This window comes from Lutra lutra, chromosome 12 (assembly GCF_902655055.1).
Source record: "Lutra lutra chromosome 12, mLutLut1.2, whole genome shotgun sequence".
Classification (NCBI taxonomy): Eukaryota; Metazoa; Chordata; class Mammalia; order Carnivora; family Mustelidae; genus Lutra; species Lutra lutra.
Window position 1 is genome coordinate 95504125 of NC_062289.1, and position 24298 is coordinate 95528422.

The 24298-nt window shown below is 47.5% G+C and overlaps 1 protein-coding gene across 7 annotated transcripts in view; it reads left to right on the forward strand.

Moving 5' to 3' along the window:
• The window catches only part of ACACB (acetyl-CoA carboxylase beta), a 121941-nt gene that overhangs the window by 40377 nt on the left and 57266 nt on the right, over positions 1-24298 (forward strand). For all 7 annotated transcript variants that reach the window (XM_047696370.1, XM_047696368.1, XM_047696371.1 and 4 more), the window contains 14 exons: positions 3294-3426; positions 6207-6345; positions 8418-8527; positions 8757-8838; positions 10077-10175; positions 11426-11535; positions 11641-11751; positions 14499-14708; positions 14986-15156; positions 16650-16811; positions 18432-18595; positions 21125-21275; positions 21393-21496; positions 22457-22538. In XM_047696370.1, the coding sequence (XP_047552326.1) occupies positions 3294-3426; positions 6207-6345; positions 8418-8527; positions 8757-8838; positions 10077-10175; positions 11426-11535; positions 11641-11751; positions 14499-14708; positions 14986-15156; positions 16650-16811; positions 18432-18595; positions 21125-21275; positions 21393-21496; positions 22457-22538 (1828 nt within the window). The remainder of the gene's footprint in view (positions 1-3293; positions 3427-6206; positions 6346-8417; positions 8528-8756; positions 8839-10076; positions 10176-11425; positions 11536-11640; positions 11752-14498; positions 14709-14985; positions 15157-16649; positions 16812-18431; positions 18596-21124; positions 21276-21392; positions 21497-22456; positions 22539-24298) is intronic.

Sequence of the window (24298 nt, forward strand, 5' to 3'; positions counted from 1 at the left end):
AGTGGGGAAGATTAGCAACAGCATTTTAGAGGCCAGAAGCAAATGGACAAGCAGTAACTGGCTTAGTAGAACCAAGAGGGCTGAGTCCTAAAGCAGCAGTGGGGATAGCTGAGAACCTTCTGGATCTGTACTCTGAAAGGTGTGGGGGCTGGCAGAGTCAGGGACCTCTGTACCTAGGGGGAAGGGGAGGTACCAAAATGAGAAGAACTGGGTAAAAGATGCCCAGATCTTCTTGCCTGCCCACTTGTACCCCAACAGAAAACAGGTGGTTCATTCCCTGGAGAGGGAAAAACAGGGGGTCTTGGGATTGGGCACTGATGGGCATAGCGGAGGCATATGAGGTCTGTATCCCAAACATGAGGATCAGGGTCTGTGTAGGGGCTGAATTCTGAAATCTGCCCTGTCCTCCACCCTCAGACCTGTCCCACCACTTCTCCCACCACTCCTTCCCCTACCACCCCTTCCCCAGCTCCTGGCCATTTGAGAATTGGACCACTGAAGGAAGAAGACTCTAGTGTACTTGGGGTTCCCCGGTATATAGCAGCCCCCCCTGCCCCGATCTTGAGCATCGAGCTCAGCATCCACTGGCCCCATCTCAGTACCTTCTGTCAGCCCTTTAGTTTTTGCTCTTGGTCATAAGGAGGTGACTGAGTTCTGAGTACTGTTTCTAGTATGGAGAGGAGATCCCAAACAAACAGAGGAACACAAGAGACTTGGAAGAAACAGAAACCATGCCAGGAGAAGAGAACTTGAAAAAGCAGCCATTAATACCCTCATTCAAGCCAGGGAGGGGGTTGTACAGTTAGGAACAGGTTTCACAACAAGGAGACTTTGCTACCCAGTAACAAGCTCTTGGGTATTAAAAAACACAGCACCAGGTTAGGAGGGAAGCCTGAAGGAATTAGCCCAAAAAGCGAAAGACAAGGGATAGGAAATAGGAGAGGGGGAAAAGGACAGAAGCTTGCAGGCCATTTGAAGAATTTCAACATCCAGGGGTGCCTGGGTGGCTCAGTGGGTTATGCCTCTGCCTTTGGCTCAGGTCATGATCTCAGGGTCCTGGGATCGAGCCCCACATTGGGCTCTCTGCTCAGCAGAGAGCCTGCTTCCCCCACCCCCTCTCTGTCTTCTGCTCTGCCTACTTGTGATCTCTCTCTCACTCTTTCAAATAAATAAATAAAATCTTAAAAAAAAGAATTTCAACATCCAAATAATAAGGCTTCTGGAAAGAATAGAGGAAAGTGAGGCAGAAAAATCATTTGAAATACTTGAAGACAAATCCCAGGATATGAGTTTCCACATTGAAGGAGTCAGAAGATTCATAGCCCCACTAGATGGAAGGAGGCACATACCTGAGCACATCCCTGGGAAACTGTTGACTATGGAAGACAGAGACAAGATCCTATAAGCTTCTGGATACGGAAAAGCAGGTCACTTGTGAAGAATCAAGATATCAGAACAGCTCTGGTTCTAGCCAGACACATTGGAAGCCATGACACCATGGCACAAGGCTTCCAAAACTCTGAAGGAAAAGGTTTTCCATTATAGAATTCCATACATAGCCAAATGATAGGGTCAAACATGAGATCAGAAGAAAGACAGTTTGAGAACTTGCAAGACTATGAATCATGTACTACCCCTATCCCTCACTCCCAAACATCTTTTCTTAGAAAGCTACTGAAGGATGCCTTCCACTGAAACAAGATAAGAAACCAAAGAAGAGCAATACATGGGAGATGGGAAACAGAGATCCAATGTAGAATCAAAGGGAATCTCCAAGGTGATCGTGATGAGGTAGCCCAGGGCAGCCAAAAGCAGGGTATGCATGTTGAGGGTACCATCATCAGGGGCTGTCCCATTGTACCATCTTTTCAACCAAATAGAACTACTGGAGGGTATGTCCCTCCAAAACAAGGGAGTTCACCAAAAAAGAGGGAGCCATTTGATCCCCCAAATTAGGGATCAAACCCTGAGGAAAGACAAAAGGAATCCTACAGATATCAACAAAAGGAAGTCTCAGAATGACAGTTGTGTAGGGGTCTGGAGAAGAACCACTCTGGATGACTGTAGAGAGTAGAGGCCTCCAAGAGGGATGTCACCAATGAAGAATGCTGGAGCTAATCAATTATGTCATGGATATGACATAATGGAGGATATGAGAAGGAATGGATGGCATTAGCAACAGGTACAAGGAGAGCTATGCAAAAATAAACAAAACAACAACAACAACCAAAAAAAACCCCCAAAAACAAACAAACAAAAAAACCCCACTGTCTCCAGGAAAAAAGAAAGGAAGATCTGGTCTTCCCCAGCCCTCATCCATGAATAATCCCAGACTCATGAAATCCCACATATGAAATCTGCCAGACTGCACTATGCCTGCACTGAGAGATTGGGGGATGGGAAGAAGATGGGATGGCTGAGTAAGAGAATTCCTTCCTTGACTCTCAAGATCAAAGAGCTTTACTTCGTGTTTTAAATGATGTCGCACTAGATGGTACACACAATGGTGACATTGCTCAGAACTATGGAGAGGTATCGATGCCAGGAAAGTAAGTGTGTGTGGTTCTGGAGGGAATGGGGCAAGGAGCCACCATTTGGTTGTCATACAGTTTTTAAAAAAGAATTTTCTTTCTTTTTCTCTCTTTCTTTCTCTGAGTGTGTGAGCAGGGAGGCAGGCAGTGGGAGAGGGAGAAAATCTCAAGCAGACTCTCCGCTGAGCATGGACCACAACTCCCCTGACCCAGGGCTCAATCTCATGACCCTGAGATCCTGGCCTGAGCTGAAATCAAGAGTCAGGCATTTAACCAACTGAGCCACCCAGGTCCCCTGGTGGTAACACATTTTTTGGTTTTCAGTTACAAAAATTCTGAGATGCACGTACAGAAAAATGCATGAAAGCAATCAGTACTGTTTAATAAGTCTCAAGTATTGGACTGTGTAGACTTTCTCCCTGATCATAAACCTCCCCTCCCTGTAAGGTTTTTTTTTTTTTCTTGTATTATTCGAGCTCCTGAATTGGGAACAAAGAAAGTAAAAATTATTTTAGGATTAAAGAGCTCAATGTACAGCTTGTGGCGCAGGTCAGGAGATCGCTCCTGCTTCATTCCTGTGCCGGCCTCTTGAGTCTCCTTGTGAAATGCTTCAAGGTCCCTGGTGAGAACTATAAAGCAACGGGGGCATCTGATGGGCTCCCACTTCTCTATTGATGTTGTTTGTAGGTGCTGGGCTCCTGACTCTCTCCCCCAGTGGCCCAGGCTTCCTGGCTCATCAGGTCTGTCCTCTTCCCTCTGCAGACCTAGCATGTCTGGACTCCACCTGGTGAAGAGGGGCCGAGAACTGAAGAAGCTGGACCTGCACAGAGACTTTACTGTGGCCTCCCCGGCTGAGTTTGTCACACGCTTTGGGGGGAACCGGGTCATTGAGAAGGTAGAGATGGGGTCCTGGCAGTCGGAGTGGGTTGGGGCCCCTCTTCCCAGCTGGAAGGGAGAGCACTGCTTCAGGCTCATGGTCACGCTACAGAGAAAGGGCCAGGCCACTCCTCTGTGAGGACAAGTGCTCACAGAGGAGTGGCCAAGTGCTACGTGCTGGAATTCATCACCTTTCACCCTCCCAATAGCCGGAAGCAACAGGTGCATGACATCCATCTCACGGGAGAGGAGATTGAGGTCTACAGAGACCCCGAGGTGCCTTCGTGCAAGGGACTGCTTTCTAGGTTATTGGGGGCAGCCATAAAACCCAGCTCTGCCCTTCTGAGGTGTGGAACTCCTTCCAGGAAAGAAAGCCCATATGTTAAAATAATAGTGATGAAGGGAAACAGCCAATATTTGCCATATTTTATAAAGGCTTTTCACTTTGTTTCCTGTTCCATGGGGTTAAGACTCTGGGCCACAGACTGATTATTCCCAGCGTATTCGTACAGGAGCCAAGATGAGAGATTTGACATTGGTTGTCCAAAGTCATGTAGCTAGTTAGTGCTGGAGTCGGGATTTGAACCTAGGTCTGTTTGACGAGAAGACCTTGTTCTTTTCCACTTTACTTGAACGTGTAGTGGTAGTGATTATAATAACAGCAGCAGCTATGATTTTTTGAGGGCCTACTTGGCCCGGCATCCTGTGAAGTGCTTTACGTATCATATCTCATTTTACCCTCCCCACCGTCCTGTTGGTCAATATGATTTTACAGAAGAGGAAACTGAGGCTCAGGGAAGGGAGCTGGCTTGCCCAGTCTTACAGCTGGTCAGTGGCAGAGCTGGCATTTGAACTCCGGTTGTCAAGAGTCCAGAGTCCACGTCCATAAACCCAGAGTCCTGGCTCCCAAACCTGGCCACTGCCTGGTTGCCGGCTGGGAATACTGACTCCTCCACCCAACCCCAGACCCTCGGAGTTAGAATCTCCTGGATGGGGATCCAGAAGCTGCACTTTTTGCCACACTCACCAGGGGACTGTTGCAGCCAGCCTGACTGGTGGCCGGCATCTGGTCCTGGGGAGCTGAGAGGCTGGGTGGCCGCTGAAGGCTGCAGCCCAGAGCAGCTGCACTTTGTGATTTTGGAGTGACCGTGGCTTGCCCTTTCTCCTAGACTCCTTGTGGGAACGCTGGAGCTGTGGGATTAGAACAGCAAGCCAGCCTGCAGTGGCCTTCTCCCCCGGGGGCTCCCAGAATGTGCTAGAAAAAATGGGGCCCAGGGAAACTGGCTGTCCTGGGGTCACCCAGAGCCCTTCCTTCTTGACCAAGCTTTGCTTTGGTAATAAGGTTAAGAAAACCAAAGCCGTGCTGTTCCATCATTGCTCTCCAGGAGGTATTTCTGGAAGGAGAGAACACTGAATCTAAGCCCACAGCTCTGGGCTGCATCTGCTGTGGCCACTCACAGGATATGACACATGGGCTCAGTTTCCCCTTCTGCAAACACATTCCCACTCTCTAATGAGAATTGTCCTTCAGGGCTGTTATGAAAATTAGTCAGAAATAGGAGGGGCCTTAAAATTACGTTCTTGCAGTGGAAGTCAAAGCTTTGAAGCCATATGCCTATTTTTTTAAAAATAGGAACACTAGAGCTTGGTTTTATTTCTTTTTAGACGGAGCCAGGAAATTGACCAGTCTGAGCTCCTTACATGGAGATGAAGCTCAGAGAGGGAAGGGGTCTGCCTAATGCCACACAGGAAGGTCATGGCTCATTAAGAATTGAAACCAGGACCTTTTCTGTTGCTCTCAGTTGCTGAGGACAGGCAGCATCACTGCCTTTCCTCTCCACCAAGTCCAGGGCCTTTAATCTCCAGAATGCAGAGGTAGCTATGGGATTGGGGCAGTTCAGAACACAGGTCCGACTGTGTGGGGCTCAGAAATCACATCTCTGCCACTTACTCGCTGTGTGATCTTGGGTAAGTGCCTGAACTCCTTGAGTTTTAATATCTTTAACCCCAAATAAATATAAGAATACAACCACTTTCAAGGGCTGATGTGAGGGTGAAGTGAAATATATGGTGAGATATATTGTACTGTAGTTTGGTACATACTAGGCCTTCAAAAATGTTAAGTGCCAACATTTGATGGTGCCAACCAAGGAATCAAAATCTTTCATTCATCCCATCCTGTCCATCCTATCCATCCATCTGTCCACCCATCCATCCATTCCTCTGTCTTCCAGCCATCCCAACCATCCTTCTATCCATCCACCCACCTATCCATTCATCCATCCTTCTGTCCATCCATCCATCCATCCATCCATCCACCCACCCACCTGTCTGTCCATCCATCCAACCCACCCACCCATCTGTCCATCCATCTATCCATCCACCCACCCACTCATCCATCTGTCTGTCCGTCCATCCATCTATCCACCCAGCCACCCATCTGTCCACCTGTCCATCCATCCATCCATCCATCATCCATCTATCCATCCATCCAATCCTCTGCCTGACCATTCATCCATCCATCCACCGACCTACCCATCCATCTGTCCACTCACCCATCTGTCCATCCATCCACCCACCCCTCCAACCATCCATTCGATTCTCCACCTGACCATCCACCCACCCACCCACCCATCTGATCATTCTGTATTCGTGCAGCTAGCAGATTTTGAGCACCTCTCTGCCAGGCTGTGTGCTGTAAAGTAGCTCTGGAGCTGTGACATGGAGCCCAGGGTAGCATGCAGCTCCCAGCACAGGTAGATGTGCAGCTCTGGCCCCTTCCTCATTTCCCCTGTGCAGGTGCTCATCGCCAACAATGGCATTGCCGCCGTGAAGTGCATGCGCTCCATCCGCAGGTGGGCCTATGAGATGTTCCGGAACGAGCGGGCCATCCGGTTTGTAGTCATGGTGACCCCAGAGGACCTGAAGGCCAATGCAGGTACCAGGGCCTTGGCTCCTTCCCCTCCTACCACCCCCTGTTCTTACCTGCCCTCACCTCTTCCGTTATACCCAGGCAAGTCCACCCTGGGCCCCAGAGTCCCAGGGTACCTCTCCTGCGCTCGCATTTATTTGCTTTTTCTTCCTTATTTAACTAAAAATGCAAATGGCTACTATACAAAGTGGAGATCCCATCTTGGGGAAATGTCCATGTTACAGCAGATTGGCCCCTCTTCCTCCAGGTGTTTTTCCCCACAGATGTCTGTATTGTACTTCAATCATGCATTCTTCTGTTCATTTGTTTTCTCTGTCTGTTAGCACAGATCATTCTGTAAATAACTGTTGGACAATTTGGTTTTTTCCCGTGAACCATCGCATCCCTTTACAGACCTTTATCCACACAGTAGTCAAAATGATTTCTTAAAAACACAGCTCAGGTCCTGTTAGCAGCTCTAAATGCTTAAGAGGCTGCCATGCTGTGCCCCAGTCCCTCCCAGAGCCTGGGCCCTGGCCTTGCCCAGAAGCAGTCTCCTTTTAACTCAGAGGACAGATTTGATTATCAACCCTATTTTATAGATGAGGCATAAGGACAGAAATCATTCACCCAATGTCATACAGCCAGTATGTGGCAAAGGCAGGATTGGAACCCTGGGCTGCCTTACCCTGTGGGGGCTCTCATCATGCTCAGACTCAAATTCCAGGTCCTCAGGCCAGTTAAGGTGCCCTGCCGGCCTCTTGGCCCCATCCAGTGTCTGTGCTCTTCAACCCTGGGTTCCAGCCATGCTGGCCTCTTCGGTTCCTGAGCCAGTGGAGCTCTTTTCTGTCCCAGAAACTTGGAACATGCTGGATCTTCTGCTGACAATGCTTTTCCCCAAAGCTCCTGGCACAGCAGGCCTCCACCCCTCCCTGTCCCAGCCTTCTGGTCGTGCCCTCCTGTGTGGCTTTCCCAGAGGACCCTGGCATTGACCCCAGCCTGGTGTTACTCTGTTTTCTTGTTTCTCTTCTCTGACAGTAGAGAAAAACTCAGGGATGAGAGGGAGCTCATCTGACTTCTCACTCTGTCACCTCTGGGACCTCCCCTGTGGCTGACACTTTTGTGTTCCATAAACATTGGAGGCAGGCAGCCTGGGAGGAAATGCCACTCTTGGTTCTCTTTCAGGATCCACACATAGAGTTCTACCCTGTTCCTTCTCAGGATCCCAGAGAATTCGATAGTACAGCATGACTAAGCTTTGCCTTGGGCACAAGTCTAGTGTGTCACACTTTAAAACACTGTCCGGTGGACATCCTCTTATCACTCTTGAGCTTCATCGATGAGTAGGATTTTTTTTTAGCACATATTTCTTCCGAGAAGTAGAATTTCTGGCGTAAAGGGCATGAGTATTTTAAAATCAAAACATTGTATTGTATTCAGCCTTATAAAGGAAGGAAGTCCTATCACATGGTACAGCATGGAAGGACCTGGAAGACACTATGCTAAGTGCAAGAAACCAGTCATAAAAAGACAAGTATTCTAGGATTCCCCATAGATGAGGTCCTAGAGTCGTGAACGCCATAGAGACAGAAAGATGGTGCTGGCCAGGGGCTGCAGGAATGGGAAAAGGTCAGGTGTTGTTTCATGGGTTGAATTTCAGATTTGCAAAAGAAAAAAGTTCTGGAGATCTGTTTCACAACAGTGTGAATGTACTAAATGCTATTGAACTGTACGCTCAAAAAATGAGTTAGGTGGTAAATTTTATGTTGTATGTTTTTCACTGTGATTAAAAACACTGTATTGTTTAATAGCAAAACAGTATTAAGAGAAACTGGAAATAGGAATTAATCGAACACCCCACCTCTCATCCCAGCCATTCTGATAGCTTCCTTCCTTCTTTCTTTGTTCCCTCCCAGGCCTTGTCCTGATGCCTCTGTGTTTTCCCATAGTGGAAGTCATGTTCAGTTGTCTTCAAATGATCATCCACACTTGTCGCTGTGGCCACAGAATCTTCTCCATTACCCTTCCAATGGCCGTAGGTTGTCATGCAGTAAACTTCAGCCTCTCAGTTTTTCTCTCCTTTTCTCGTCTAATTCCAGAGTATATCAAGATGGCAGATCAGTATGTCCCTGTCCCGGGAGGGCCCAACAACAACAATTATGCCAACGTGGAGTTGGTTGTGGACATTGCCAAGAGGATCCCCGTGCAGGTTTAAGTTGGATGCGCGCCCCAGTCTGCCCACAGTGGGAGGTTGGGTGATGCCCTGAGCTCTGGAGCAGCTCATTCCTGCCTTTCAGGAGGGACAGAGGCTCCAGGTCCTCCAAGACTCTGAAATCCAGGGCTGTTGTGACGCCACGAAAAGCCTTCCATGTGTGACGGGGTTGGGGGGGGGCGCTCCTCAAAGGAAGATCTTCACTCATGCCTTTCTGTGTTTACAGGCGGTGTGGGCTGGCTGGGGCCATGCTTCCGAAAGCCCCAAACTGCCAGAGCTCCTGTGCAAGCACGAGATTGCTTTCTTAGGTACAGTGTGTCTCTGTTCAATAGAGGGGAATCGGGGCATTGATGGGACATTCTGCCGGGTTGTGTCCTCTTTCCAGTATAGCCCTGCAAGGTGGGAATCAGCTTGATATTCCCAACTCACCTTTTCATGGTCAGGAGCACGCCGGTGCAGGGTGGGAGGGAAGGTTGGCCAACCCAGGGACATAGGAGCCATTGCCACGGGTCCCACAGGAGAATGACGCTGGGACAAGCAGGACCCTCTGCTCGTGCCCCTGCCAGTACCGAGATACCAGCCATGTTTGGATGTCTGACCGGGTTTGGAGGTCACATTTCTGATAAGCTCACGCCTTTCTTGGGCTAATCTCAGGGCTTTGGAATGCCCTAGGATTCCAAATTTAGGGACCAAGTCTATGACTTATGAGGGAAAATGATGCTTATTGCAGATGGGGTCTGTTTTAGGATTTGCATGTATAAACTTTGTGTGTGCTGTCATGCTGACATCTTTGCATGGTTTAGGGGAATCATTTACCCTCCACAATAAATCCCTCTTGCCACTCCTTTCTTCATGCTGGGCCTCCAATACACACCATATTTGAAACAACTCAGTATGAATCAACACCTGCTATCCCGAGGGTCTGCCCAGTAACTTATGCTTGCTGATGTTTTCTCTGTCTGTAGTCTTTGACTGGCTGTTACATGGGACCCTTGTTACCCCTTAGCTCCTCTGGAGCTTGGTGATCCAGACCACAGGCCAAGTCCAGCCCGCTTCCTGCTTTTGTAAATGAAGTTTTACTGAAACACAGCCTGGCTCATACATTTATGTCCTGCCTGTGGCTGCTTTGGCCCAACACTGGCAAAGCTGGGTATTTGTGACAGAGACAAGCAGACCCACAGAGCTGAAAATAGGTCTGATCTGGCTCATTATAGGAGAAGTTTGCTAACCCAGGGTCTAGTTTTTTGAGGTGCTAGCTTGCCCTTTGGTCTAGCTTGTTACCTTCTTCCTAAGAAGTGAATTCTGTGGGGGCCACGTAGCTTCGGTTATAACTCCGACGAGGTTTACAATCCACATAAAAACAGCAGACTCCTTCCACATCTGATGAAGGAGCAGATACCAGATTTTTCCCTTCCCCAACTTGATGTTCACTTGCTGGAGAGCTAGGACCTGAGCACTTTTCTTTGCACATTTGGCTGGCACTTGGCTGCAAGTGGCTTGTGACTAACTCTATTCTGCCTTACCCCCTTTGTCCCTGATCCCTCAGGCCCTCCAAGTGAGGCCATGTGGGCTTTGGGAGATAAGATCGCCTCCACCATTGTGGCCCAGACACTGCAGATCCCAACACTGCCCTGGAGCGGAAGCGGTGAGTGGCCTGAGCTTCATTTTGGGGGGGTATCTCTTCCACCCAGTCTGAACAGAGGGGGTGACAGGTGTATGCATTTTTTGTTCTTTCATTAAAAAATTATAAAATTATTATTATTTTAAATTTTAAAATTATTAAAGCGGTAGTATAGTTTCATTGTAGATAGCTTAGAAAACACAAAATTCCAAAAAAAAAAAAAAAGAAAATGAAATAGAAATCATCCATAATCCTATGGCCTGGTGTTGAACATTTGTTATATTCTAGGTGCTTTACCTTTTCAGTCTTTTTTTCCTAGGTGCATCCTTTAAAAATCCAGAGATCTTATATTTACTATCATTTGTGACTTATTTTTTCTCACTAACCCTTCTATGTCAATAAATACACTTTAGAACATTTTAAATGTCCGCATAGGATTTTATCAAATAGAGATATTGTAATTTATTTAACAGTCCTCTATGGTTAGATGTTTAGGTTGTTTCCAGGCTGTTTTACTCTAATTTAAAAAAAATACTAGAAGTAGGGGTACTGGGTGGCTTAGTTGATTAAGTATCTGACTTTGGCATGGGTCATGATCTCAGGGTCCTGAGATTGAGCCCCTCCTTGGGCTCTATGTTCAGAGGGGAGTCTGCTTCTCCTTCTCCCTCTGCCCCCCACCCTCCCATGCTTGCTCTCTCTCTCTTTCTCAGATAAATAAATAAGATCTTTCAAAAAAATACTAAAAGTAATAGAGTCTTGATAGTCTATTAGCTATATCTCTATGTATTTTTTAATCATTTCCTTAGGATAAATTCTGAAAAGTGGAATTTCTAGGATAAATTGAAAACAGGAAAAAGTCTTGGGCATTTCCTATCCAATTTGATTTTTTTCATCCAAAGATGAAATTTTAAATTCAGAATGGAAAGTTTGTTTTAAATCTTCACAGGGTTTTAGAAAACGGTGGTTTACATATAGATGACACCAGTGGGTAGAATTGGAATTTTTTTGAGTTCAGGTTGATGTGGTTGTTTGTGGTAGGCTCAGTCTGAATTTCTTAAGTTTGATTTCCCATTCAAGGTTGAGTTAGCCCTAAAGAAAATTAAAAGCCATTGTGGGATAATTAAAAGACCATGTCTGTATATGGTTGGTCCAGCGCCCAGGTCTAGAGAGGCTTTGGTGAGGGATGGCCCTATGGTTTCTGTGTTGTGTATCTCTGCCATCCTTGGCAGGATTCAGCTTTTTTTTTTTTTTTTTTTTTTTTTGTGGTTCTCTAGGTCTGATGGTGGAATGGGCAGAAGGTGATCTGCAGCAGGGGAAAAGAATCACTGTCCCAGAAGATGTTTACAACCAGGGTTGTGTGAAAGATATAGATGAGGGCTTAGAGGTAAATACAAGGCTTGGGGGGCCAAGATGCTGGAACCTTATCATTGTCCCAGTAGCTTGGAAACTGCCTACCTTCTAAAGAGGTCTGTTTGTCCTTCACCCCCAGGTGGCAGAAAAAATTGGTTTTCCCTTGATGATCAAAGCATCCGAAGGCGGCGGAGGAAAAGGAATCCGGAAGGCAGAGAGTGCCGAGGACTTCCCAGTCCTTTTCAGACAAGTGAGCTCTTCTTTCGGAGCACTTTTCCGTATATCTTTGGGGAACTGTGTGTGTTTAGTTGTTGACCACCAGATGATTTTCATTAGCATTACTGTGTCGGAAACAAGGAAGACACTTTTAGGAACTGGAATATTGCTGGGCTGTGGGCCGAAGCAAATGTGTATGTTTTCTCCCAGAAGTCCCTGGTTTGGGTTGATCCGTACCCATTTCCTTGGATGTTCTATCCTGTGAATGCATGTGACTTTAAATGATTTCAGAGATACAGGGCTAGAGTATCTCTCTGTTTGTGACTATATTTATGTCTGTCGGAAGAGGGGACATTTTGTCAATTTTAGTAGTCTTGGTATTTTTAACATCTCTAGGTGATTGACTTTTGTTCTAGGAATGAACCGTGTATTTACTGACTTGTAGCTGGCTTTTCACTTTTAAGACTTTATACCTGTTTTAGTTGCCCATTGGTAATGTTTTTAAAAAAAGGTAGGCTAACGATCTTCCCATTCTTAATGCAACTATTTTAGAATTTCTAGACTTTCTTCTAGACTTTGTTCACATGCGTGTTTTAAAGAGCTGCATTCGTTTTCCATGGTGTTTTGTTCTATGTTTCAAAAAAATTCTAAACTGGAGATCACAGACAGGTGTTCCATGTTGTTCCAGTCTTTACAATTATTTTGATGATTGCGTAACATCCCTGTGTGTCTGTAGTCTTCCTTATCAAGGAAGATCACATTTTTTGGTGAAATGTTATGCTTGTTTCCATTTCTGTTGTTATGAGTAAGGCTACTATAATTCAATATGTTTCATAATAATATATAATATTTATAATACATATTATACAATATTATTATATTGTATATTGTATATTATAATGCGTTATATAATAACATGGAACATAAATAATGCTTTTTCTTTTTCCTCCTGAATTGTTTTCTTGGGCAAAAACTATGTGCCAAGGACTTAGTTAAATAACATGCATGTGCACTTACAAAAACATGTCAATAAATTGCTTTCTAAAAAGGTTTGCCAGTTAAACAGATGTGGGCAGTATATGAGTGTTCTATAAAGTTGTGTTTCTCTATCACGTGTCTCCCCTGGGCTGGATAGGTTTCTGGGGTACTTTGCGAGAAGACGTTCTGTTTACTTGAAAGTTGCAGAAGTAGCATACAGTCTCCATCTCCCCTTGGTTTCCCATTGTTCACGTCTTTGTTAGCTCTGCCATGTTTGTCACAACTAACAGATTAACAGAGATACATTTCTATTAAGTTAACTCCAGACTTGACTCAGATCTTACCAGTTTCCCCCACTAATCTCTTATTTCTGTGTCAGGATCCAGTCCTGGATCCTCTATTACATTTAGGGGTCATGTAGGTTTTAAATCTTTTTTCCCCCCTCCTTTCTTTAAAATAGATATTACTTTTTAGCGCCGTTTTCAATTCACAGCAAAAGAGAGTGGAAAATACAGGAGGCCGGTATACTCACTGCCCCCACACACGCACGAGCGTGTTTCTTTTGATTACGTAAGCGCAGTATGAAAATGTTCTTACACGTTCAAACACTTTAGGGATAGGTTAAGCATAAAAAAGGAACATTCTCTTTTCACCACCACCTCTGAACTCCTCCCCCTTCCCAGATGTAACCAATTTTTTAAAGAAGTTTTTAAAAGATTAGCAGTTTAGTTTTAAGATTTTTAAGATTAGCAGATTAGTTTTTAAAAGCTGAGCAGAGAGCCTGATTCGGGGCTTGATCCCAGGACCCTGAGATCATGACCTAGGCCGAAGGTAGAGGCTTAACCTACTGAGCCACCCAGGTGCCTCCAGATTTTTAATATTCTTTAGAGTAGTCCCTACACCCCATGTGGGGCTTGAACTTACAACCCCGAGATCAAGAGTCGCATGCTGTGCCGACTGAGCCAACCAGGCACCTCTGTGTCTACTTTTATGTAGACATTCATAACAGCTCTATTTTATTATTTTTCATATAAGCGGGGCCATCCCATATATTACTACAGCCTGCTTTTTATTTTTATTTTTATTCACTTATTTATTTGACAGAGAGACAGAGTGAGAGCAAGAACTCAGGCAGGGGGAGTGGAAGAGGGAGAAGCAGGCTTCCCACCCTGGGATCCTGAGCCGAAGGCAGACGCTTAATGACTGAGCCACCCAGGCACCCCTACAACTTACTTTTTTTAAAAGAAATTCTTAGCAATCATCCCATTTGAACACTTCTTTTTTTACATCATCATTAAGAATTTCTGGACAATTGCCTTTTAGCCATCCAAAGGAAGATGTAAGTCTGAAACATGGATTCCACCATGGACAGCTGGCCAAGAGAGTACTGTTTAAGAAGGGGGAAAAGAGACCTGCTGGGTGGCATGTTTTGGTCCCATTTTTATTCACAAAACATTCTGTGTGTTGTGTGTGTTCCTGAATGTGTAGCAGAAACCAGTATGTACCCCGCTCCTACCGGCACATTAACTTAACCAATTAACTCTTAACGACATTGAACTCTTACCCAGCATGCTCCCAAATCCTAAGAGTACATTATCTCTAGGAGATGGGATTGTGGGGAAATTCCGCGTGCCACATGGTGTATTTTGACAGTGTCGGACTTCAAACGAGGAGAACGGCATGTCTGCGAGAGAAGCAAAACAAAGCTAAACAATCAGCAAAATCATGGACATATTTTCAGAGGGCTTCCCACTCCAGCCCTGGTCTCCCAGGGTAAAGTGAACCACTCTGCTGTCCCCCCAGGTGCAGACTGAGATCCCTGGCTCCCCCATCTTCCTCATGAAGCTGGCTGAGCATGCCCGACATCTGGAGGTCCAGATCCTTGCTGACCAGTATGGGAACGCCGTGTCCCTGTTTGGGCGTGACTGCTCCATCCAGCGGCGGCATCAGAAGATCATTGAGGAGGCACCGGCCACCATCGCCATACCGGCTGTGTTCGAGTTCATGGAGCAGGTGGGCTCTGCAGGGCTCGGGTCGGAGAAGGGGTGGGGGTAGCCGCAGGGAGAGACTGTCTCTGCCCAGCCAGCAAGAGTGCCCTACAGTCCGTCTTGCTAACATGGGGTGGGTGTCCATGAAGACACCCAGGGGCCCTGCTAGGGAGTGCGATCTCCGAGGTCCCAAAGGATGCCCAGCAGATCCTCAGCATTTGGTGGGGGACCTAGGAAGCTCCCCGTGAAGATGATCCTAGAAAACCACTGGCAGCCGTTCAGGCTCTGTGTCTTCTTTGCAGTGTGCTGTCCGCCTGGCCAAGACTGTGGGCTATGTGAGCGCGGGGACAGTAGAATATCTCTACAGCCAAGATGGCAGTTTCCACTTCTTGGAGCTGAATCCCCGCCTGCAAGTGGAGCACCCCTGCACAGAGATGATCGCAGACGTCAACCTGCCGGCTGCCCAGCTGCAGGCAAGGACCTGGACTCAGAGCCCCGGGATTTCTTCCAGCGGGGCTGGCATCCCCTGTCCTGCCCTTAGTAGCCCGTCCTGCTCCCCTATTGGTGGGCTGTCCCCGGGGATGTGAGTGTGTTATCGTGTGAGTGGCATGGAGAGCCACACAGCCCGAGAACCTCCCATGGAGTGGTTCGTCACCTTTGTCTGGCTGTGTGGCCCTTTGAGACATGGGCAAAAACCTGTTGAATTTTTTCCTGGGGGGGAAATATTTTATACAGTTCTAGGCATTCATGGACCCCCCTGTTCTCCATTCACAGACCCAGAGAAGTATTTCTCAACCTTTTTTCATTCCTGCCCCCATAAGGAGCCTGTTTAGACACTTTTCCCCCCTAATTTCTCCCCTTATAAAATTTTAATATCACAGATATACTGTATATGCTTTTGCCGAAGACATATCTGGGACTGATACCTACAAGAGTAGAATCGTTTCATCCCCAGGAGCAGATTTACCCCCTTAAGGGACAGTATTGTCCGTACTGAGTTGGGAACTCCTGCCCGAATAGGAATTCCAGTGCTTAAAATGTGTATGTCTCCTTGCTTCCTTTCCTCCCTCCCTCCATCATCGTCTTTATTCTTTTCTATTTTGTCTTTCTTTCTTTCCTTCTTTTTTTTTTTTAGCTTGGGAAATTTTAGAAGGAATTACAAGGATAGTAATTACCACCCATCCCCTGTGCTTCGACCTACTGGTTGTTAACCGCTAGCGCATTTGTGTTCTTTCTATTTGTGTGTCTGTGTGATCTTTTCTTTTTTTTTGGCTTAACTTTTTTTTTTTTTTTAAGATTTTATTTATTCATTTGACAGAGAGAAAGATCACAAGTAGGCAGGGAGGCAGGCAGAGAGAGAGGAGGAAGCAGGCCCTCCGCGGAGCAGAGAGCCCGATGCGGGGCTCGATCCCAGGACCCTGGGATCATGACCCGAGCAGAAGACAGAGGCTTTAACCCACTGAGCCACCTAGGTGCCCCTGATGCCAGCATTTTCTTATCGCGTGACGTGGTTTTATAGAAAGTTGCTGCTTTTCCCAGCGACACTGTTTGCTCCCTGGGGGCAGAGTCAAACCTTCTGTCTTTTTCTTTTCTTTTTTTAACGATTTAATTTATTTGACAGACAGAGCCCAAGCAGGAAGAGTGGCAGGCAGAGGCAGAGGGAGAAGCAGGCTCCCCACTGAGCAAGGAGCCTGACCTGGGGCTCGATCCAGGGATGCTAAGATCATGACCTGAGCTGAAGGCAGACGCTTAACTGGCTGAGCCACCCCGGCGCCCCTTCTGTCTTTCTCTCGCTTTGCTTCTCCTGCCACCATGTGGCCCAGTGTCTGCTGGCCCGCAGGTGCTCGGGATCCCGGAGATATTTCCTGCATCTCTTCCTCCGTGGCGTCTAGCTATGCATTCAGTGTTTGGAGGCCTGGGTGCTAGTGGGTACTGACCATCTGTGGGGTGCATTTCTTTGTTTCAGATTGCCATGGGGGTGCCATTGCACCGGCTGAAGGATATCCGGCTTCTGTATGGAGAGTCGCCATGGGGTGTGACGCCCATTTCGTTTGACACTCCTGCCAACCCTCCGCTCGCCCGAGGCCATGTCATCGCGGCCAGAATCACCAGTGAGAACCCTGATGAGGCAAGTTAGGGTGTCCCACTGCGCCTGCCACCTCCAGGCTCCCAGGGTGGGGCCGACCCTGAACGTTAGCTTTGAATGAGATGCCCAGGTTTCTGGGAGGACAGACAAGGGAACTGTACCATGGGAAGGCAGTGGCTTCTTGATAGGAAGGGTGTGCCCGGCACAGGGGCAGATCCCGTCCGGCATCTCGTTGCTCACGTACAGGACAGTGCCACTGCGAGGCATCGTTTTCCCTGTGCTATAGCTTCAAAGGCTGGGGTCTTGCCTTGTGCCTGGAATCTGCTGAGGCTATGACGGAGCCCCAGGGCTGGACCCTCTGGGCCACATCCATCTTTGGGACAAGCAGCCAGCTTTTGAACCCAGGTCCTTGGTTTCCTGCCCCCACCCCTGTCCTCTTTGCTGCACCGTAGATGGAGTCTGGTCCCTTGTAAGGAGTTCCTTTGTGACTTGTTCTTTTCTGTGCCTTCAAAAACCAGCTAGCGGCATCTGTTACACTTGATGTGCTTGTTTGTGGTTGACTGTCACATCAGCTGCATAGACTACCACAACCTCATTGTTTAATGATTACATTCAAGAAACTTGGGATAAGAGAGGTTTGTCTCCCCTGCCCGCCTTTTAATTAAAGAATTGTAAGCTATGGTAGCAGTAACAGCTCAGCATCTTTGGCTGCAAACAATGGACTCTGCTGGGGGACAAGTGAAATGGGAATTCTTTAGGGGGATGATGGCTTGTTTACAGTGCCTGGGAGGGTAGAGGACTCAGAGTGGAGATAGCCCGGGCACCTGCAATTCTCCATCTCTCAGAACGGATGCCTCCATTACACAGGTCAAGAGCCTTAATTCCAGTGAGAGGGTCCACGTCCACCCACCCTTACCAAAGTTATACTCAGGGGCATGGGCCTTCTGCACCACCCCCGCATCCCATAAGCAAATTAGATGCGTGTCGCATCACATTTCTTTACCTGCTGGCATTTTCTTAATCCCGGAATTCGAAATCCATCCCCTCTTCTCTTTCATTTAAACTTTTCATGACTGACAATGTCAAGTTTATAAAACCAAAATGAACTTTCACTCAGTTCCATCAGTGAACAGTGTTCCCCCTATTGTGCCTGTACCTTCTCCCCTATCCCAACATGATTATTTTCATAGTTTTTTTTTTTAAGATTTTATTTAATTCTTTGAGAGAGAAAGACAGAGATAAGAGAGAGCACGAGTGGGGAGGAGAAGGTGAAGCAGGCTCCCTGCTGAGCAAGGAGACCGTGTGGGGCTCGATCCCTAGACCCTGGGATCATGACCTGGGCAAAAGGCAGCAGCTTAACTGAATGAGCCACCCAGATGCCCCCCCCCCCCCCACTTTTTAAAGATTTTATTTATTTATTAGAGAGAGACAGAGACAGCAAGAAAGAATCAGATTTTTTTAAAGTAAAAATTACATTTATGCATGAACATCTTGACATGGGTACACCCACACCACTGGTGGGAGAGATCAACATTCTATTGATCACACTAAGCTGTGGCTTGTGGTGGAGGTTCTGGGTTTGTCTAGGATTTAATTCTGATACAAATATATCTGGAGTGATGACCCCCGCCTCCCATTTTGCTTTTGCTTTCCTCACTCCAGGGGTTTAAGCCAAGCTCCGGAACGGTTCAGGAACTGAATTTCCGGAGCAGCAAGAACGTCTGGGGTTATTTCAGCGTGGCGGCTGCTGGCGGCTTACACGAATTTGCTGACTCCCAGTTTGGGCACTGCTTCTCCTGGGGAGAGAACCGGGAAGAGGCCATTTCGTTAGTATCTCCCTGCACCCCTCCTCTTTTCCCTCCTTCCTTGCAGAAGCTAAAAGCCTGGGGCTTCAGAAACAGCAATACTTTAGGAGGTAAAGGAGTGAATCACAGAGCAGACCCTATCTTCAGTGACCTTTGCTGAAGTCCAAGGGCGAAGTCTCCCCTCTTCCTGTATCTGAGATCTGTGAGCTCAAATCTGCTTACGAGCTCACCAAGGTCATTTGGTCTTGAGGTCATTATGGGTCGCACTTGGGAGAGATTCCAAAAAGGGATTCCAAGGGGATTCCAAAATTTAAAAGGTGCCAAGTACTAGAGCTTTTTAAGAAAAAGGGGCGTGGGGGTACTTCTTTAAATTTAAACCTTATAAGTAGGTCCTGGAGAAACCCACATTGACAAAGGGGTTCCTGAATCCCAAAACACCCGCATCTCCTGTTTCTCCTGCCTTGCCCTGAGCGCAGAAACGCAAAACCCAGCTCACTTTGTAATTAAACATTCTTGTGTTTAAACATTCTCGTGTTTAGAGTGAAAAATCCCCAAAGACTTTGTGGATGTTTTGTTTAAAAAGCATTATAATTGGGGCTCCTAGCTGGCTCAGTGGGTAGAGCACAAAGCTCTTGATCTCAGCATTGTAAGTTCAAACCCCACATTGGGTGTAAAGCTGACTCTAAAATAAAATCTTTAGGGACACCTGGCCGGCTCAGTTGGTTAAGTGTCTGTCTTGATTTTGGCTCAGTTCATGATCTCAGGGTCGTGAGATCAAGCCCCACTTAGGGTTCCTTGCTGAGCATGGAGCCTGTTTAGGATTTTCCCTCCCCTGGCCCGCTCACTCACTCTCTCTCTCTCTCTCTCCCTTTCTCTGTTAAAAAAAAAAAAAAAAAAAGGAAAGAAAAATTTTAATTTTTTTAAATAAACTTAAAACATAATAAAAAAACATTGAAATCTATCTAGCCCAGGGCACTTAGTCGTGATTTAAATTGAGTTTGGTGATTTTGATGAATGGCTTTCTTTGCTAGCTTCATGCAATCAGGTTTTTTTTTTTTTTTAAAGATTTTATTTATTTATTTGACAGACAGAGATCACAAGTAGGTAGAGAGGCAGGCAGAGAGAGAGGAGGAAGCAGGCTCCCTGCAGGACCCTGGGATCATGACCTGAGCTAAAGGCAGAGGCTTTAACCCACTGAGCCACCCAGGTGCCCCCATGCAATCAGTTTTAATCAGGCTGAGTGAAAAATTGAAAGGGGAGGGAGGCCAGTCAGTCCGGCCCATTCTGATCTCTGATGGAAACAGCCTGTGGCTTGTCTTATGTTGGTCATAGGCCTATGGACTTAAGAATTCAGAGGGGAAAATTCTGTTGTTGTTTCTTTGAGAGAGACAGCACTAGTGGGGAGGAGCAGGGGGAGAGGAAGAGAGAGAACCTTAAGCAGACTTCCCACTGAGCACAGAGCCTAACGCAGGGGCTCTCATGACCCTGAGATCATGACCTGAGCAGAAATCTTGTTGGCCGCTTAACCAGCTGAGCCACCGAGGGGCCGCTAATACGGTCTAATAGGGGGACCAGCTGTGTCCCCTTCCCCAGGACTGAGGGCGTCCCAGGATTTAGGATTTCTCACTGCTAAAACTGGGCACGTCCTGAGCAAATTGGAACAAGTTGGTCACTCTTGAGCCCAACGGCTTGATGCTTACCTGCAGACTCCGGGCCCGCACCTGACTTTCCTCTGACTACTGATGAGCTCACTTGACCTCAGTGCATCTTTCTTTCCCTGGCCCCGAATTGGGGTTGTTCTTACCCCTTTGCCACGCCTGCTGAATGCACATGGGAATGCCATGACAGGTATAAAAGCTCTCCTCTCCCAGGAGGAGAATTGTTCTAGTGCCCCTTCTTTCTCTGGTACAGTCTCCCTGTGATTTCCTAGGGAGTGGGGGCTTCAGCCCTTCGGGCTGGAGCCCTCTTTGGGGAGAGGCCATCCCTCTGGGAAATGGGAGGAGGTAACCAACCGAGCACATGCAGACAGGTGACTGCCACACCCTGGGTGGGGTAACAGCATTGGCCTTCTGTTAGACACACCTCGTGCATACCCCGCGGAGCAGCTGTGTGGACTGCCCAGGGCGGTGGGGGGTAGCACCTGCTCTGGGACATGGGGATTTGAAGAGGTCCAGCTGCAGGGAGGCAGAGCAACTGGCTGTGGTTAATAAGAATCATAATCACGGCCATTCATCGTGTTCATAATGGCTGACCTTATTTATTGGAGACTATGTGCTTTATATGGATTGTCTCATTTTAATTCTCCTAGCACCTGTGTGAAGTCAGGGTTATTTCCCCATTTTCCAGATGAGGAAACTGAGGCCCAGAGTGATTAAGTCACTTGCCCAAGATGGCCTGACCAGTAAATGCTGGAGCCAAGATGGACACCTGGGCCGCTGGACTCAGGCCCCTCTCTCAGCTGTGCTCTTCTGGGCTCTCCGAGAACCAGGCAGGAGCTCTGCCGACATGTATGTTAATTTGGAAAACGATCCATGTGCCTTTCCCTTCAAGGAACATGGTGGTGGCTTTGAAGGAACTGTCCATCCGGGGCGACTTCAGGACCACCGTGGAGTATCTCATTAACCTGCTGGAGACTGAGCACTACCAGAACAATGACATCGACACTGGCTGGTTGGATCACCTCATTGCTGAGAAAGTGCAGGTGGGGGAGCTGCCCTGTTCTCCCCTCAGGGTCACAGAGGCCCCCCACCCCCGCCCCACTTCCGGGCTCCCCGTGGGCTTGGTCACCACTGACACTGAAGGGCGGAGTCTCTTCTAGGCTGAGAAACCAGATATCATGCTCGGGGTGGTGTGCGGGGCCTTGAACGTGGCCGACTCGATGTTCAGAACTTGCATGACGGATTTCTTACACTCGCTGGAAAGGTAGGGTGCAGGGGTAATTCACCCCCTCCTCCACGGGATGTGTGTTAGTGGCAAGTAAGGCAGAGAATCAGGCAGCAGGCAATTAGGGAATCCCACCTCTGTGCTTGCCTCTGAAATTCCTCTCCTGTGAACCAAGGGTGCAGGAGAGGAGGCCGTTGGTTGGGGGGGTCTCAAGGCGGCCAGCCCCAGGCACATGGCTGTAGTCTTAGTCATGCTGACTTGTGTAAGGTACTTCATAGCACTTGAGTTCAGAGAGGAGGTGAATTGAGAAGCAAAGCAGGTGATGGGTCACCTCTGCAAATGTTCCTTCCGGACCCTCACCTGAGTCGGGCGTGGCTAGTGAAGTGGACCAGCGTGGAAGCAGCCACGGGCTCACCATGAGGATGGGCCAGTGTTTCTCAGCCCCAGCACCCTTGACATTTTTGACTGATTTTTTTATTGCGGGGGCTCTCCTGTGCACTGTGGGAAGTTAGCAGGAGTCCCCCATCTCTCCACCAGGAGTCACCACAATCAAATATGTCTCCAGACATGGCCAAATGTCCTGGGGTAGAGGCAGAAATCACCCCTAGAGACACTGTGATAGGCAAATAAAGCTACCAAAACAACTTTAGAAAGGCAAGAGATGTTAGAGCGGGTTGTCATGCTTGTGCAGAGTAATAGAGTCACAATGCCTGTGTCGCCTTCCTTCCCACATTGGGAATTTTTTCCCAGAATGAGCATTAAGGATTTTGCTTCCTGGAAAGCCCTTTTGAAATTTCTCACCCTTCAGCAAGTGCTGTTCCCTTAAGTTCTGAGCAGTGTCACATTCCTTGCCTTTCCATCGGATTTAGCTTTCTAAATACAGCCAGATGTGTTGGTGTTTAGGTGAGGCAAAGAGCTGGGTGATTAGTTTAAATCCAGAGGGTGGCCCTAGTGTTCTCGTTCATTTCCACAGCCGACTGCAAGTCTCTTTTCTTTCAGGGGCCAGGTCCTTCCTGCAGCTTCTCTGCTGAACATCGTGGATGTGGAATTAATTTATGGAGGTGTTAAGTACATCCTCAAGGTGAAGACCCTGGGTTTCTCGGATGTCTCCAGCATTTTGGAGGCTGATGGGAGTTTTTCTTTCTGGAGTGGACTTGCTCCTGCTTGGGTGCTGGGACTCCCCAGGCAGTCCCGTGCCCTTGAAACCTAAGCACTTAGGGCTTGGGCATGTGTAGCCTTGTGCAATACACACGGTGTACAAGGGACTGTGTATTTGGGTTCTGGGGCTGAGTAACAGGGAACCATGAGCCGGTGGCTTCAGGCAACAGAAGAGTGTTCTCTCCGAGTCTAGAGGCCAGAGTCTAAAATTAAGGTGTCAGCTGGGCCCTTTGAAGTCTCCAGGAAAGAATCTGTTTCATGCTTTCCTAGCTCCTGGTGGTTGTGGGTCCGACCTTGGTGTTCGTGGCTGGTAGACCGTCACTCCAAGCTATGCCTCTGGCTTCATATGGCCACCTTTTCTCTGTGTGTGTGTGTCTGTGTGTGTGTGTGTACATTGTCTTCCTCTGTGTGTCTCTGCTCTGAAGAACACCACTCATACAGGATTTAGAGCCCGCCCTCTTTAAGGATGACCTCATCTAACTAACTCCATGTGCAAAGACAATATTTCCAAATAAAGTCACATGCCCAGGTGCCCGGAAGGACATGAATTTGGGGGCACAGTATCCAGTTCAGTACCAAGCATGAGCAGGACCTTTGCTGAGCCGGCATAGTGTGTGGCTCCATTTCCAGGGGCTGTGAGGCCAGCTGTGTCCTGTGTGTCTGCACCAAAGGTCAACGTATGGCTTTCGGATCTCTCCCTGGTCCACCTTGGGTTTCCCGGGCGGTTTACTTGGTGCTGCTGTGCTCTGTCAGAAGTATCCCATTACCCTTCCTGGGGCATCTGAGGTCATTTCAGAGAGAATATCAGCGTGTCTGAGATGTGTGGGCACGGGATCAGACCCTGGGTCCAGGTCAGGGTGACCCGTGGGGGCCAAGTGTCCCCAAGAAGCTAAGGCCTCCTTCTCGGGAGGGAAAAGATAACATAGAACTCAAGTCTGCCTTTGAGGCAGAATTTTTTTGTTCTGTTACTTTATTTTTAAGATGACTGAGCACGTGTTACCCTTCCAGCTTGGGATTTTCAGGGTCGATATAGTCAAACAAGTATGTTCTCCATGAGGCCCTGCTCTGAAACCACTCCTCTTTACCCGTCCATGCTTCCTGACTATTTAGGGGGCCTGGTTCCCCCAGCAGGATTTTAAATGTGACACATGCTTACTGTATAAAATTTTAAATTTTCAAAAAAAGCATAAAACATCGAGGGAACCCCCATGAACGTTTCAGCACAGACTTTGCAAAGTTGAGATCCTGGTGCAAATACTGTTTTACTGCTTTGATATTATCATGGCCTGAAGTTTTCCCATGTTATTAAACAGTTTTCTTAATATGAGTTTGGTGTCTAGAGCCAACAGTAGGAACGGAAATGTGCTGTATCTGTGCTTTCCAGTGTGGCCACGGGGGGCTACTGAGCACTGAGGAACTGAATTCTATATTTTATTTAAGTTAAATTAATTTACATGTAAATAGCCAGCCTAGCTCTATTTGACAGTGGGGGTCCAGAGCATTCCATTGCAAGGTTGCGGATAGCTAGTTTGTGTCTCAGTCTTACTGTTACCATGAATAATGCTGCAATAAACATTCCTCTGTTTCTTGGGAACTTTCCTCTCAACATATGTATCTTAGAGGTCGAGGGCTCTTTAGGGCTATCTGTTTTCTGAGAGAGAGCACCCAGAATGAATCCAGGGC